At 47.5% G+C, this 15,733-nt stretch overlaps 5 protein-coding genes across 5 annotated transcripts; 2 read left to right on the top strand and 3 right to left on the bottom strand.

Annotated features, from left to right (window-relative positions):
* Positions 1–872: 872 nt before the first annotated feature.
* On the bottom strand, positions 873–4,054 carry HD556DRAFT_1432764 (uncharacterized protein; the record flags this gene model as incomplete). Its single annotated transcript, XM_041305160.1, has 11 exons — positions 873–1,138; positions 1,194–1,876; positions 1,928–2,066; positions 2,116–2,301; positions 2,352–2,752; positions 2,811–2,959; positions 3,007–3,172; positions 3,224–3,417; positions 3,469–3,753; positions 3,808–3,834; positions 3,884–4,054. 11 exons carry the CDS (start codon positions 4,052–4,054, stop codon positions 873–875), a joined length of 2,667 nt encoding a protein of 888 aa, XP_041158544.1.
* A 1,059-nt stretch (positions 4,055–5,113) lies between these two features.
* Positions 5,114–5,698, bottom strand: HD556DRAFT_1444881 (uncharacterized protein; the record flags this gene model as incomplete). Its single annotated transcript, XM_041306849.1, has 1 exon — positions 5,114–5,698. One exon carries the CDS (start codon positions 5,696–5,698, stop codon positions 5,114–5,116), a length of 585 nt encoding a protein of 194 aa, XP_041158543.1.
* Positions 5,699–5,825: 127 nt separating this feature from the next.
* HD556DRAFT_1444880 (uncharacterized protein) lies at positions 5,826–6,282 on the bottom strand (the record flags this gene model as incomplete). Its single annotated transcript, XM_041306848.1, has 3 exons — positions 5,826–5,898; positions 5,960–6,136; positions 6,203–6,282. 3 exons carry the CDS (start codon positions 6,280–6,282, stop codon positions 5,826–5,828), a joined length of 330 nt encoding a protein of 109 aa, XP_041158542.1.
* Positions 6,283–7,079: 797 nt separating this feature from the next.
* On the top strand, positions 7,080–9,809 carry HD556DRAFT_1484623 (uncharacterized protein; the record flags this gene model as incomplete). Its single annotated transcript, XM_041308690.1, has 8 exons — positions 7,080–7,172; positions 7,331–7,381; positions 7,437–7,475; positions 7,768–7,998; positions 8,084–8,424; positions 8,481–8,609; positions 8,656–8,771; positions 8,839–9,809. 8 exons carry the CDS (start codon positions 7,080–7,082, stop codon positions 9,807–9,809), a joined length of 1,971 nt encoding a protein of 656 aa, XP_041158541.1.
* A 3,700-nt stretch (positions 9,810–13,509) lies between these two features.
* HD556DRAFT_1484619 (uncharacterized protein) lies at positions 13,510–14,620 on the top strand (the record flags this gene model as incomplete). Its single annotated transcript, XM_041308689.1, has 3 exons — positions 13,510–13,781; positions 14,260–14,359; positions 14,408–14,620. Exons 1-3 carry the CDS (start codon positions 13,546–13,548, stop codon positions 14,618–14,620), a joined length of 549 nt encoding a protein of 182 aa, XP_041158540.1. The 5' UTR covers positions 13,510–13,545.
* Between the last annotated feature and the right edge of the window lie 1,113 nt (positions 14,621–15,733).

Genomic DNA, 15,733 nt, shown 5'->3' with positions numbered 1-15,733 from the left:
CTTTGCTCCTGCTAGATCGCCGTGACGGATATGGGCCTACAGGTCGTACAATTATATTTATAAGTATCGGCGTTGAATGAAAACACACCTAGGTCCTTCATACAACTCCTTACTTCGACTTTTGACTCTGATTGTTTCTGAAGACGGCCGACAAGATCTGGATAAACACGATGTTAACGGAGCAGCTGTTTCTGATCATCGGCTAGAATACATGCACCTGTAGAACATACATTCGTATACGTGCACACGAGTACGTTGGATACGTCGTTATCATATCAATCGTTGATAATGAGTGTGATGGGTTCTTGCTCATACATTCCAATGGTTAATGTCCAGCTGCAACCAGTATTGAGTAGTAATGCCCGGCCAGTGCCAGTAATGAGGTTTTTAGCTCATACGGAGACTCGGAGATGACTCGGAGATTTTGAGTGAAACGGGAATGTTCCGGCAGTAGATTCCTATCCAATCAGCGTGTTGACATGACTCGTGTAGTAACTTGGCACTGGCGGAGGTACATAAAGTACTTAGCGCTGGGTAACGGCGCTACATAGCTACACCTGTTCATGGCAGGGTGATACTTAACCATGTCCAATAATACACAGTACATTTTGTAAGTTTGTTTCTGAGCTACCAACATGAAGCTTCATGAAGCTTAATGTCCTCAACAGCACATCACCCATGTCACTCGAATGATACCAGGCACGATGCCTCAGTGGTTCTAAAGATCGGGATCTCTCTTGTGATCTCGATGCTACTGGAAATGTTAGTATTTTTAGGACCGTACTGGAAATGTTTGTATTTTTAGGACCGGAGTGCGTCACCAATGAATTTGATTGCTTCGTCAGAACATTGTAAATAGATCACAGTTTAAATTAAAAAGTGCCATTCACAGCACCCCACTTTGAAAGGAATGTATTATGGAGATCCCGCCGCACGGCTGCCTGACGCTTTGCATATCCTCTGATACCTTCAACCTCTGCAAGCGCGAGCCCTGTGCGACGATCTGCTTGCACATCCCACCACGTAGCATGCCACAAGAGGTATGCCGCGACACGCCTCATCTCCTCTTGAAGAAGTTGCACCTCTTCGACCCAACGTGTAGCTCGTGCGCGAGACTTGCACCATTCAATTCTTAATGCTAGTAATATTTAGGTACCAGAAATTGCAAAATAATAAAAGAAAACATGACCTACATTCGTTGAGCACCGTCTCCCCTTCAGGAGTGTCACTAGCTATGCCGCGTGCCTTCCATATCCAGGACAATGTACGGTTGCCAGACGATTGGCCTTGCTTGCCTTGAGACATCCCGCGGATGTCGTCATTCTCCAGTTTCGGGAACTCCTCCTTCCACGTAGTGCGAGACAGAGCAGGGGAGAGATGTTTGAGTGCAGACCATGCTCTGCGATACCTTGCAGCAGCGACGGACACATTCGACTCGACTTTGTCAATGATGGCTGACGCGTGTGTGTTAGCTCGCTGGCCATGAATATGGGTATCTTTGAACTTGTAAAGATGTGCGCGTAGGCGCAGGTGACGTCGGAGGTCATCCAGCGCATCATATGCCTGGGCCCTGCGAAGCTCCCACTCATACTGACTCAGTGTGGCATCACATTGATGCACTGGGTCTGTTGCATCTCCGTAGATCTTGGAGGGAAGCCACAGTTCGATCTCATGAGCCTTCTCTTCAGTCGAATGGGTCCTGCTTGTTGGCATATCCGATGCACGAAGGCGAGCAACGACCGGCATGTACAAAAGTTGGACCTTGCTCCATTGTTCTATTTTGCGTCGTAGAATGTTGCCCCGTTCTTGAAGCTTCGTGTGCTGTAAGTCAGTTGGATGCCCTCCCAGAAGCTCGATATCTCTCGCAAGCCGACACCTGCAAAATAGCCTCAACATATATATGAAACTTCGACAATCGAAGACTTACTGCTGATCCTCGATCTCCATTCCTGAGGAGATTAACACGCTGCGCGAGACTTCCTCATGCAGTGAGTCGTCCATACCATGCTCGAGGTTGTCAGCTTCTTGCTGAGAGAGACTGAGTCGTACAGCTGCTTGCGTTAGTGCTAGAAGAAAGTGAGTGTTTCGCATTCCTCGAACAATTTAGTAACATACGTTTGCCTGTAAGCGCAAAAGGATTCTCTTGCGACGAATCCGATTCCCATCGTTCCACTGCCAACCTCCATTCCGCCACCTGTTCGGGTCTCTCGTGTTCAAGTGCGTTGTTGAAGTCTTCGAAATCACGTACATGCTGGTCGCGTTCAGGAACAGCAGCTTTAAGCTTTCGTGATAGACTGACACCTAAATAACGAGTCAGATGTAGTTAAACGAAGACATATTGAATGACTTACCCATATTAGTGACCTTCTTCCAATTAAAATCACCAAAATGGTCGTCCAGAGTATCGCGGCATGATCCTGGGCCCATCTCGCGAGTGCTCGTAGCGACTGGATTGATGTTGGCCCAGCCACGCTCGGGTGCCTCTCCATCTGTCCGCCCCATGCCTTTGAGAAGGTTGTGAGAGTAAGTAATCTGGCAAATTTCAATGTGCGCAGGAAGATGGAATTTCGGCACAAGAAATGTGATGGTCTTGTTATCGTGGTGGCAGAGATGTATCATAGATGGGTATCGATGCATGCGCTGCCACAAATTCGTACTCCATTGACAAGCAATGTCGTAAGATATGTTCAGGACCGCGACATCCCCCGTGTGTTGCATGGTCGAAAAGAAGAGATAATCCATGTTCATGTACCTATAAAAAAGCAAGCATCAGTAACAGAGTTAAATCAGGCATGTCATCGACTACGTACTTTTCGCCTTTTTGCAAGTCACCGACACCACAGGGCCGTTTGAAATTGTGTCGCGAGCAGTCAACGGTTCCTGCTCCAGTGGCTGCCAGGCCCCGAGAGTTTTTCGTTTCCGCTAAGTTGACTGCGTTATGGCTTGCGCATGTGCTTTTCTAAGTAGCTGTCAGACAGGATTCTCGTTTAAATTGAATGACTTCACCTCCTGCGGACATCTCCCGACATCAGTAAGAAATGTCTTGTATTGTTGTTCCTCCACGAAGTACGCCCAGCCACGGTTGAGCCCAGGGTCCATTTGATCCGAAGAAACATTCTTGCGTGCCAGACGGAAGTTGGCGTCAATCACAAGAAACAAGGCGTATAACCAGCTGGATAACGTTGATCAGCGCAATTCTAACAATACAGGTTGAAGCCCATACCGAGTTTCTGACGGGGCACTCTCCCAGTTCTCAGGAAGATTCTTACCAGGCTGAGGACAAGCCGGACACAAGACGGCACATGAGCCTTGCTCTGTTGCTCCAGTACCTGTGGGATCGTGTCCCCGTCCAAAGCGTTTGAGCAAAGTAATGTTTCGCCATTCCCGTATCATTCGAAGTAGAGCGTCATAACAATCCTATCATTGAGTGTCAGATATTTACAAAACCGCAAATAAAAGTTATCTTACTTTCACAATGACCACACCTCTATTGTGAGTAAGACGCGTTAAGGTCTGCCAATATTCGAACGTGGAGACCTTAGATTCGAATGAGAGAATGTGAAAATGTTGAAGAAGCTTGAATGTTGCTGCGGTTTTTGGCTCTAGGACTGTTGCAGGGAACCATCGAATGCGAAGCAGCTGGGTGGTGGGACTTTGAGCGGTCTCGCACCCGCAGAAGTCTAAACTGACTTCATGAATGCCATTCACGTGGAGTACGACGAAATCCTGGCAAGCAGCTGGGTTGTAGCAGCGCTCTTGGGTGGGGTGTCCCAGTTGAATTCACAGTCCGAGAGATTTGAGTGTGACATCGTGAAAAAACGCGTCCTTCCAATGCTAAGAGATGTTCAATGATAATTTTTGTGAAATCGTTCAAGCGGCTTACCTTAATCCTGTGCAATGGATGCTCATGGTGCCTCTCCACAGTGCATGACTGACAGTATAGCTCGGTGCCAAAACAATCCTCGCAATGAAATTCAGCTGGCAAAGAGCAGCCATAAGTTCCACGGCAAGTGGCTTGAGATATGAAGTCTCCGCGTCCTTCCAATCTTAACATCTCCAGGATAAAGGCATCTCGTTCGGGAAGCCATGATGCGAGTGGATAATCCTGCACAAAATTAATTCACAAATCCAAATTTTCAGTGCGCTTGTGACTTACCCCTGCAGTGCGTTTTCGCTTTCTAGTAGGCTCGATGTTGGTATCTTCTAAGTAGTTTTCATGCGCACCATCCACGATGTTGAAATCCAAGTCATTGAAAGATTGAGGATCACACACTGGTAAAACTTGATGTTCCGTGCTTGTGGATGCTGAACCTTCAAAATATTCGACTCGTGCAGATAGTCTACTGCAACTCGTATCCTGGGTCTGAGTGAATGAAGTGTGTTTGTGCTTGGAGGTTGACGGCTGACAAACTTCCTCTCTCTCTGTCGTGGCTGAGGCAAGTTGACGAGACTGTTCAAGTTCTTGATTAAGAACATAAGATTTCTCCCGCATGTCTTTGTCGTATTGTCGTCGACGTTTGCTAACCATGATCGTTGGAATGTGGTGGGTAGATGTATTGCTAGTAAACATGAGGCAAACACAAGTCGGTCATACGCTAGTACATCCGTGTGAACGTGACTCAAACACGGAGGTTTTTCTGATACATTAACTCCCCTGACGAGTGAGCAATGCAAAGTTCCGAAACTCCCCCCCAGTGAATCAAATAATCAATATCTTCAAGATATGCAACTACGGTGCTGAGAAATCGAGACACTAAGTTAGCTGCACGAAACTCGTCCGAGATTGGGCCACAAAAATTAAGGATTTGATCTTGCACACGAATCGTGCGATTTAGAATATCTTGAACCTTGAGCATCGTGTTTGAGATAATGGTGACATCACCATTATTACCACGGTCATCGGTGTATTTGATGCTTTTGACGTATTGAAGGAATTTGTCCTCGACAAATTTCTGTGGTTCACAATCATCGGTAGGGATCCGCACGGGTATACCCTGGGGTGTCGGGGACCTGACCCGCACCCGCACCCGGCAAAAACCCGTACCCGCTCTGACGGGTACGGGTTTTCGGCGGGTACAACAAGCTCAGACCCGTACCCACACCCGTGCAGGGTTTACCCGCAGGTACCATAGGTATCACCACCAGTGCTTAGCACATATGTCCAGCACACGTCAGCGAATGCTGACGTGACTCGAACATATGTGGATGGCACAAGAAGGAGGAGTGGAGGCACGGTCGAGGATGGTGGCGTCGGCATCGTGGATGGTGGCGTTGGCGTCGTGGATGGTGGCGTTGGCGTGAAAGCTGGTGGTGGTGCGAGTGCTGGGCGCACAAAGATAGGCGCTGGCGACGTGACGCGTATGACGTCGTTGTTGTTGCTGGGGGTAGAGTCTTCAATGTGAGTACTCACTTTCAGCGTGCCCAAAGTCTCGTCTCCTCGAGTTCCTCTTTCCTCCTTCATCTCTATACCATCCCTTCTCCCTTCCTCGATTCTCTTGTCCTTTCGTCTTCGCGTGTCGTCCGCGTGTGTTTGCATCGCGTCAACACTTGTTGACGCGTTTCGGGCGCGCGCGCTGTGAACGTGGAGTTGGTGGACTTGGGAAGGCGCGTTAGGTGCCGGTGTTGGTGGTGGTGCCGGTTGTAGCGTGCACGCGGGAAGTATGGCGTCCGCTATTACTGATGCAGGAGGTGCTACCATTTATGGAAGGCACGGGTATAGCTGGGGTACGGGTAAGAGCGCGGGTCTTAGAATCCCGACCCATACCCGTACCCCAGTAGTACCCGTACCCGTGACCCGCGCGGGTTACCCGTACCCGTGCAGATCCCTAATCATCGGTCAATGACAACATCTCGTCCTTGATACCTTTGAGAGCAAGGAGGCACCCAGGAAGATCTGATCTGTTGAATGTCAATTGTTAATTTTATGTTCGTCATATCAGTATCTATTTATAAAACATACGGTGTGTCATTCTCATCATCGCTGGATTCATCAGTCTCCGACAGCTCAGTGTCACTCTCATCTTCATCGTCACGGCTTTTCAAGGCTCTCGCAACTGCCTTCTCAAACTGTCGGATCTCCCGCGATGGCTTTGTTTTTTCAACACGAAGTTCTCGTCGTCTTTTGAGTATACGGTCTCTGTTTCTTCAATTGGTTGCCCAGTCAGGAACATCGCACCGCACACAGTTAATTAAAGAAACGTACTTCGCATAGTGGCGCTGGTTCTTTTCACGAACGGCTTGTAGTTTAGCCTCATTTGTTTTATGTGTAGGAGGACGTGGCATGGTGTGAGATGTAACTTTAGTTGGTTGAAAAGAAGCGCAAAGGTTCTGGTCAGACCATAACTCAATTGAACCAAAGCTACTTGCGCAATGGTCAGACCAAAACTACATGTAATACAATTCTCGCAATACACTGACCAAAAGTATTAATTGATCCATTTGAATGAGGGTCTTATTTCTCTACAAACATTATGAGTATACACAGTCCGACGTCATATCTTGAGCACGCGGGTTTCGGTCTGACCACAAAGCATTGGTGTAGTAGTACCATATCAATTAAGCACGGGTTTCGGTCTGACCAAAAGTGTTAATTGATCCATTCATGAGGGTCTTATTTCTCTACAAACGTGTATACACAGTCCGTAGGACTGTGTATACTCTTAACATTTGTAGAGAAATAATAAGACCCTCATGAATGGATCAATTAACACTTTTGGTCAGACCGAAACCCGTGCTTAATTGATATGGTACTACTACACCAATGCTTTGTGGTCAGACCGAAACCTGCGTGCTCAAGATATGACGTGTTATAATGAATTTATGGTGTCTTATTGCTCAAGCGCTCAAGTTCAAGCTTAACACGGTGTACATAAGTGAACATGTATGTACGAGATACTCCATTAAACTCTCCCTAAGTGAATTTTCGTTGCTGCAATGTTAAAACCTGATATGATCAAGATCCCCGCGTCAGTTTCAGATATGTCGTACTGAATCAACACGTACAGTGTCATTTTCACAGTTGTCGTTTGCTGTAGCGTTTGTTGTGAGTGACATAGACTCAGTGGAGGATGATGCGTGACATGCAGAAATATGTGCGCGGCAGACATAACAAGTCTGACGATGAGTACGGAAGATGCAAGCAGGACAGCCTTGCAAACCAGGTGATGGTAAGGGTGCGTCGGCAAGTGAGTAGCCATCGTGAGCTTTTGTCATTGCTTGGTGTCATCGGTCAATACATAATGCAGATCTAGTAGGTAATTACATACCATCTTGGTCGTGAATCAATTGAAGCGCTGATGCGAGCTCGCTCATAGCAAATACTGGCCCATAGTATCCAGTTTCAGATGAGCCGGGGGAGTCATGGACTGTGAATTTCAAGTACGTGAGCTGGCAGGTATCTGTGTGCGTAACATACCTTGGTCACAAATTAATTGTAGTGCTGCTGTGAGCTCGCTCGTGGTAAACACTGGCCCAAAGTATCCATTTTCAGGTACATTGTATGAGTTGGCAGTGTCAGGGTCCGTCATTTGGAGCAAGCGGGAGTGAAAATTTCAACCGAGGATGATTATAGCATGATTATATGAGCCTAATTTTAGCTCCGATGCATTGTGATTGGACAACTGACTGACCTCGTGTGCATTTGAACTTTAATTTTGGGTTGGTGGGCGCAAACTCTCCAACTTGGGACACGACTGTCAAAAAGACCGAGGTAAGCCATGACATACATTTCATAAATTAAATTAAAATGACACTGATGCGGCGGGGCAGATGCCGCCTGCAGAATGGACAACACCGGACCAGAAAGCTTTTCTTGAGTCGAAGTACAACGATTTTTTGAAGGCACAAGTCGGGGCGTCTGTTACGCAATTCTGGGGCCCTGTGTTCTCGGAGTGGTTCAGAAGGTTTCCTGAGGAACTTGCAATTTTTGGCGAAGCGCCAGAAGTCTTGTCAGAAGAGCAAAAAGAGGCGAAAGGCGCAGCTGTTGAACTCAGGCAAAAGGTGAGTTTATCATTTCATGAGAATCAATTAGACCCGCTTACCGTTTCATAAGAAAATCAAGAATTGGTTTAACTACCGTTCTCAGAAAAGCGGCCGCTCTGCTGTAAATGCAATGGGCAAAACAATTCGGCAGATGCTCACCAACAAAGCCAAGGGCACACGAATCCACACAGAGGCTGAGGTATTCTCGAAGTTGAGGTATGCGGATGATGTTCAGGCGCAAGTGAAGGAGAGCATCGCTTCAGGCAGCCTTACCAAGAGTGAAAAGTTGGGAGCTGTGAAATTAATGACACGCACAGCTTATGAGGACGCGAGTGAGGATGTTAAGGCCTTGTGTCGGGCAAAGGTTCAGGCAGAACGGGATGCCAAGGCATCAGAAGTCCTCAAGAAGACAGATGGGGCCCCTACCAATGCGCAATACGCTAGGTACGAACCATTCTACAACACTCCCGCTTTAAGTTGCTCAATGGGTGATTTCATAGGGCACTTACCGAGTGTATGGGTCCGATTTCACAATTCATGCAAGTCATTAAAGACATGACGGGTTGGGAATGGAGTCTGATTGGCGCTGGACCAGACCCACGTTTGGACGGAAATATAAATGCTATGAGGTAGATAAGATGTTGTTGTTGATTTGCGAGCGCGGGAATCTCACAGGCACTGCAGTTACCATTCAGGTGTGAATGCAACTGGTCTCAATTGGAAACAAGCGACACCACACTTCAACGAGACACACTTGAAGGCGTATGTTGACTTCATTAGCACAGTTTTTCGTAAGTGTTTTCCTCATACTAGCAAAGACTCAATGTTCAATATTAATGTTTGCAACTTCAAATATAGCACCGCACATCAGGAAGACACGTGCACTCGACTATGATGCTTCAGCATCTAGTAGTACGCCATCCGCCCCATCCGCTTCCCAGTCACTTGATTCTGGTTGCTCTCAGCCAGACGCACTTACCACAACACCTCCGGCTACAACATCCTTTCAATCACCGCCTCTGGTTCTATCTGCACCCCCTGCTTCCACTGAGCGCTACGGCCTCCATGACCCATCTGTTTCTTTCTTCCCCGATGCCGGTCTGCAGTCATCCAACGGATACAACATCCAAGACGTCTCATTCACAACAAAGGCCTCATTTGACGCACCGAATTGGGAAAATCCACCGCCTCTTCTCCGCCCCTTACTCGACGGATCTCCAAGCATGCCCAATGGATCTATAGGCTCTTCCACCTGGAGGACGCCACCTGCACTGCGCTCATTCCTGTCTTCATCAAACTCTTTCCCCCCTGCACTACAGTTGTCCCCAATCACACCACATTCGTTTACCCAATCGGCAGCATCGCACTCGCTACCTTCTTTGCCACCTATAGCAACCCCGCAATTCATGTTCCCGTCGCTCCCTTCCCCATCACTCCCTTCCCACTCCCTTCCACGTCACTCCCCAGTTCTCCCTGCCCCGGTTCTCCCTGCCCCAGTTCTCCCTGCCCCAGTTCTCCCTGCCCCAGTTCTCCCTGCCCCGGTTCTCCCTGCCCCGGTTCTCCCTTCCCCGGTTCTCCCTGCCCCAATTCTCCTTGCCCCGGTTCTCCCTTCCCCGGTTCTCCCTGCCCCAATTCTCCTTGCCCCGGTTCTCCCTTCCCCAGTTCTCCCTTCCGTACCTCCTGCGCCTCCTGCAGCGGAGACTCCACAAAACGGAGACGTGCAGCATAGCGCACCAGAGAAAACACTCAAGGTAAAACGAAAGCGAGCGTCAAAGGCTGTCGACACGGTCATGGAGGTTGTCGAGTCCGCTGATCCAAATACACTGTGAAAGACTGGTCGTATTCGGCAGGAGTCCACCCGTATGGCGCAGGCGAACCAAATTGGCCAAATCAACAAGCGATCGAGAACTCGGAGATAGGACTATTAAAAGTGAGTCCACGCTTGCTCAATGCATTGAATCGTCTACTGACACATTTCTCGCACCATTTTCAGTACCTTCTGTTTGATATCATAATGATATGATAATTGTGACTTATTGTGTTCTCGTCCCTCATTTTTCATATACATGTCGTCATATAATAGTGGTAGTACATATGTTAAATTTTTCTTGCCCTTGTTCATTAATGACATACGAAATTCAACGCCGTACTCGCAAATTGCAAACTGACTTAAGAGATATCTTATTGAGTGAACCAGACTTGAATCATGCAAGTGTACATTCCCTCTCACTACACAAAGGAAACGAGCTTCAATGGCTTACCTTTGAAAGGTAAGCCATTGAAGCTCGTTTCCTTTGATCGACTCGAAAATGACTTAGTGAAATTTCGACCGCAAGACTCACAAATGACTTAGTGAAATTTCGACCGCAAGATCCTGACCCGATGTAGGAACCACCAGAACCACGATCTAGATGCATAGATCTGCTGGCTACAGGAACAAATCAAAGGAACCCCAAGAATTGGTATTTCGTCCTAGATTGGTCAAATATCGCCAAAACGAGGTGTCTGAAGCGTTAAGCATCGTGTGAATGCGTTAAGCATCACCATTGGCACTGAAGCCCTAAGAGACGAACTTACAAAACCTGACTGTTTCTCACAAGTGAGTATTATGCTTAATATTAACAGTATAGCCTGATAGCTACGTGACGCGCCTACTAGTCTCCGACTCAACTCCGACTCCATTGTCGCACGATGCATGCTCACTTTTTCCATTAGCTTCAAGATCAAGTAGATCGATGCGTATGTAAGTTAAACAGGCCAAACAGGCAGATCATGCTAGGCTCTAGTACTGAAGCTTGAAGTTCCAATACAAGTCTCTGCCTCGACCCAGTTTGGCGTTCCCGCTGCGGGCCGCGGCTTAATGGGACCAGGAATATTTGATCTGCCGGGACAGTTCAACGATATCCAATAGTTCATTCAAGATGCTCACAATTTGATTAGAAAATATGTATTGAAGTAGCTTTCCGTTCAGATATCATATTGCATGCCCAATGCATGCCTATTTGGATCTTGTCGAGACTCGAGCGTTGTTGAAAGTGGGACTAAATAGCTGTAAAATATGCAGGATCTAGGTGCGTTTTAATCAGGTCCATCGTGCGCATACATGCTTAACTTGAAGCCCGTCTATACCACACCGTCAATGTGAGGCTGCGCTGTGGACTGCCCCTTGCAATTGATAGTATCTTCGTGCGTCTTATCTTAGTCTACTAACATATGTGACCTATATTTCACAAGAATTTCACGTCAATTCCAATATACAAAGAGCTACAAGTGGGCCAATTTTTTCCTGATGTACGTTGATCAACTCTACAAATCACTAGTAACTCGCGCGCCAGTGTCAACAGCCGTACTCCGTCGATGTGAAAAAAATACGACTCACTATGCAGAAAAACAACAGGCCCTGCCATGCAGGTGAGTCATGCCATCAAGTCCGAGAAAATATTGATACTCACACATTCCTTCCATCTGCATTCTGGATTGCCGCATTGTGCGTTATGCCAGCAACCCTTGGCACATTTGTTTGCGCTAGCTGCGTCACCGGTAGTGGGCATGGGCCGCATGGCAGAGATTGATGATGCTAAAGCAACAGCAACAGCGAGGACAATTGTAGAGGAGAAACGCATTGCTTGTGACTGGTGTGTATGTGATCAGGTAATTCTGAAGGCGACAGGAGGAAGACGGCTGGGTTTTATAGTATTGTTCTTTGAAATTCTTGTTGCGTGGATGTGCCTTCAAATGGATGTATATCTACAATTGATGCCAGCAGTGAGCACCACATGAAACCCCATGGATATCGCCAGCACTTGGAGAAGGTCTATTGGCAAGTGTGGAACTGCTGAATATTCGCATTTCCAACTAGCTGCTGATTATTGGAGTGTTGATGTCACGCGTTAGGATCAATGAAGATACTATATCGTTCCTTATGCAGGGTGAATCCTATCTTTGACTTCGACTATTTCCTCCATTGAATTGATAGTAGAGACCCGAACCAGTTTCCTTTCGAGTGTCGACGTGTTCATGCATTTGATGAAAGGGTATTAGCGCAGTAGATCAACATGACTTAGCGGCCAAATAGACAGACATAATCATGGCTGGCTCCACTTCAAGTTGGAGGGGTGTTCTGAGCCCTTATAAAAATGCGTCACAACGATAGGTCAGGAGGTCATGGTATTATTGTTTGCTCGGTCACCTCTATGTTATTGCGAACATACTACATACTTCAGAACCACAGTAGATGTTGAGATACACATCAGTAAAAAACTCAAAATGCCGTAGCCCTGGTGACAGCTACATAGAGCTATATAGGCACAGTAGCACTATATAGGCACCCTTCAAGCTACTGTAGCCACAGTAGTGCTATGTAGGCACCCTTCAAGCTACATACAACTATATAGCCAGCTGCCAAAGTCACCGCTACTACAGGAGTCAGCTGGAGAAATATTTGCTACAGGTCACTCCAGGCAGCTACCGTGACAGCGCTCGTGTGATATTAACCTGTCTACAAACTACTTATGACAGACACACCAAACATCTTGCCGTCAATATCTGAACTCGTTAAAATAAAAATCACTTGCCACCTTGCGGTGGAGTTGGCGTGTCGAGCGAGGACTTGTTGCAATAGAAAGGAAGGTGCTCTAACGTGCCACCATTTTGGACTCGTTGAACCGTGTGATAATTGACTTGATGGAATTTTCGCAATATTGTCATATTGCATTGGTATATATTTCTATTATTGTAAGAATATACAAGTAGTCTTGTAGCCTAGTTGTAAAAATGATGCACTTATAATTGTTCAAGGTGTCGGGTTCAATTCCTACCAATTGTACATTATAATGTGTGAAAATCATCTGATGTGAGCACTGGTGACATTTCTTTTGGCCTCGTAACTATCAGGTCCTACTAGTGTTAGTAGCCTGTAGCCTCCTGTAGCTTGCTATGACGAGCTACCAGTGACTCTCATAGCGAGCCGTGTGGCTATATAGCCACATGTAGAAGGGACTTGACAAATGGGACTACAGGTACTACAGCGACTATATATAGCCACCTGTAGTCAAATGGTATTTTCCTGATGCATCTTGTACAAACACACCTTCGCCTGTAATTCATCGGCCAAATCAAAACATTAAAAAGGAAACAGCAACACATGCAACGGAGCAAGTGCCGTTGAAAGTCGGTAATGCTGAACCCTAGTAACTTGGGATCCTGCGCTGAAGAACTTGAAAACGGGTAGAGTCGGCAGAGGTTTTAGGAGATGAAACACATTTGAGTTTGATGAAAGCACGTGCGCCCCACGGGAGTGGGGAAAGTACGAGCGGAACTTACCGGATTCAATAGGTGACGGACATTCCCCATGGCCCTACGAACATTCACCATGGCCCTCCGGGCATCCCTCCATCAGGTAGCCTTTCATGGCCGTAATACTAAAAATTTAAGAGGCTGACGTGGAGCGTGGCCAAGCAGAGCCGAGTGACACATGTACCTCAGACAAAGACCAACGAGTAATGACTTTACCTCGCCTCCCTCTATAATCATGACAGGATACGACTTCCCTCATCATTTCCCTCGATGGTCAAACACGTGTACCGTCAACTCCTTCGCGTATTCGCACATATCTATCATGCGCATTACCCTCAAATCCTCCATCTGCGTTCAGAGCCGCATTTCAACTCCCTCTTTGCCCATTTTCTCGCATTTGGGCCAGAATATGAACTGTTGGACATCAAAGACGTGAAGGGCGCTGCTAACTCACCTGTTAGCGCTGGCATGCTTTGGGAAAAGTGGAGGGAAATGGGAATCTTGGAGTGATTGATGTCGGACCAAGCATGTTTGACCATGAATTCTTCAAAAGAAATTGTGCACGTGCCACATGATGGGTTCTCTTGGGGCTTTGCAATGTACTAGTGGGACTGGTAATGAGGGCATCCTTACGCTTTCTGCATTCCATACAGTGACATCCATCCTCCCAATAACTAACCTCTGCAGAATAGACGAGACCAACCAGTTTGTCGTTCACTTTCTTCCGCGCACCTCGGACATGCTGTAGTAACCTGCCACCGAGCGTGGGGGACATACAGCACTGTGGCTGCGGCACGAAAAGTTAACGGTACTTATCTCCGGAGAAGGTTATGTGCGTGCTAGTCCTTGCGGCCACACATACATAGTATCACGCACATTCAAGCTCAATTTAAGCTTCAAGCCTCAATAGGCTTCCGCTCGATATTTGCGACCTCACGCAAAGGAATTCAAGCCTGACCGTTGACTGACTGAAGACGGCATCAGTGGAAAGGCCAAGGAAGTCCAAGGTCATAGGCATCTGCTGACATTTGTTGATGGCCCGAGGACGTGTCTTGGAAAAGATTTTGCGATCACGGAATTCAAGGTGAGTGATGTGAATTAGTAACTTTGGATGTTATTCACTGTGATACAGACGATTTTATCTGTTCTGGTGAAGAACTTCGTGTTTGAGATGCGGGATGGACCAGATACTCCAGTTGAAGTTGCGAGGGGGATTTTACCTCGTCCACAGGTTGTTGGAGAGTGTCATATCCCGCGTTCCGGACCCGGACCTATCACACACATCATTTCTGGAAGTCCGGATCCGGCCGACGTCTATCAATGTCCGGATCCGACCCGCATCTAACTTCCGTGCCTTATCCCTTTGTACATTCCTACTCCAGTTAGACCATATCATTTTCCGTACCTCATTTCATTTCCGCCTTTATTTTCATCTGTTCTAATCTCCGGGTTCATTTACTATTTTCTGATAGACTAGCGTTTGACTTTTCTATACGCTCCGTCCACAGCTTCGTATAGCTTCGGACTGCGCATCTCTGTTCTCCGATAAGTCCTCAGTAGTATATAAACCCTGTAGAATCTATGTACATCCTTAGTTCGAATATCATATTAGACTCTGCTCATTCTCTCCTCCGTCCGACTTGAGTTTCTCTCTCGTCGACCTCCACTCGTCTTAGGATCGACTCCTATAGACTTGTCACCTCCGCCTCTACCTCTGGTAGTCCTCCGCTGTTTCCTTTCTAGTTCGGACTTCGTCCGGATTAGTCTTATCTCTTGTTTCCGAACGTCCGCCGGAATTCCCGCGCATCGGACATCGGACTCCGGACATCGCCCGACGCCCTCCGGACATCGTCCGGTAACCTTCAGACATTGTTCGACAACCCTCGGAAGTTAGGGGCACGTACTCGGGTAAGGGGCGCAGCGCACGAGCTGAAGCCAAGCCCTTCGGATCCGACCCTTGAGCACGTTCTTAACAGTATATTCGAACTCACACCTTACCGAGTATATTTACATCTGACTTCATGGCACCTACACGGGTGCAGACCGCTCTCAATGCAGTGGGTGTAGTAACCGCCCGACACGACTCTACTCCCATAGTCGATGCCTTCCTCAGTTTCTCACAGCGTCGCGCTAGTGCACAAGGCGCTGCCTCCAGCATCTCACAACTCATGAATCGCCCACATCCGTCTACCCCCACCCCCACACCCGCCGGAAATCTTCTGCACAATGATTCCGACGATGAACTTGCCCTAGGCGGTAACCCGCCAGGAGGAGGTGGCGGAGATCCGGATGATGAACCTCCGGAAGACCCGACTGACGATGAAAACGAAGGTCTAGGTCCACAAGACTTGGTCTTCCTCCGGCTATCCCAAGCCATCAACAACCTGGCGCGTAACAACCGCCAATCCTCCGGATCCGGTGATCCTAAAGTCAAAGTCCGAGAACCGGATACCTTCGA

Source organism: Suillus plorans (genome assembly GCF_016647745.1).
Source record: "Suillus plorans strain S12 chromosome Unknown HD556scaffold_40, whole genome shotgun sequence".
In the NCBI taxonomy this organism is placed as follows: domain Eukaryota; kingdom Fungi; phylum Basidiomycota; class Agaricomycetes; order Boletales; family Suillaceae; genus Suillus; species Suillus plorans.
Note: the sequence above shows the minus strand (reverse complement) of the source record. Positions and strands in the feature narration are given on the sequence as shown.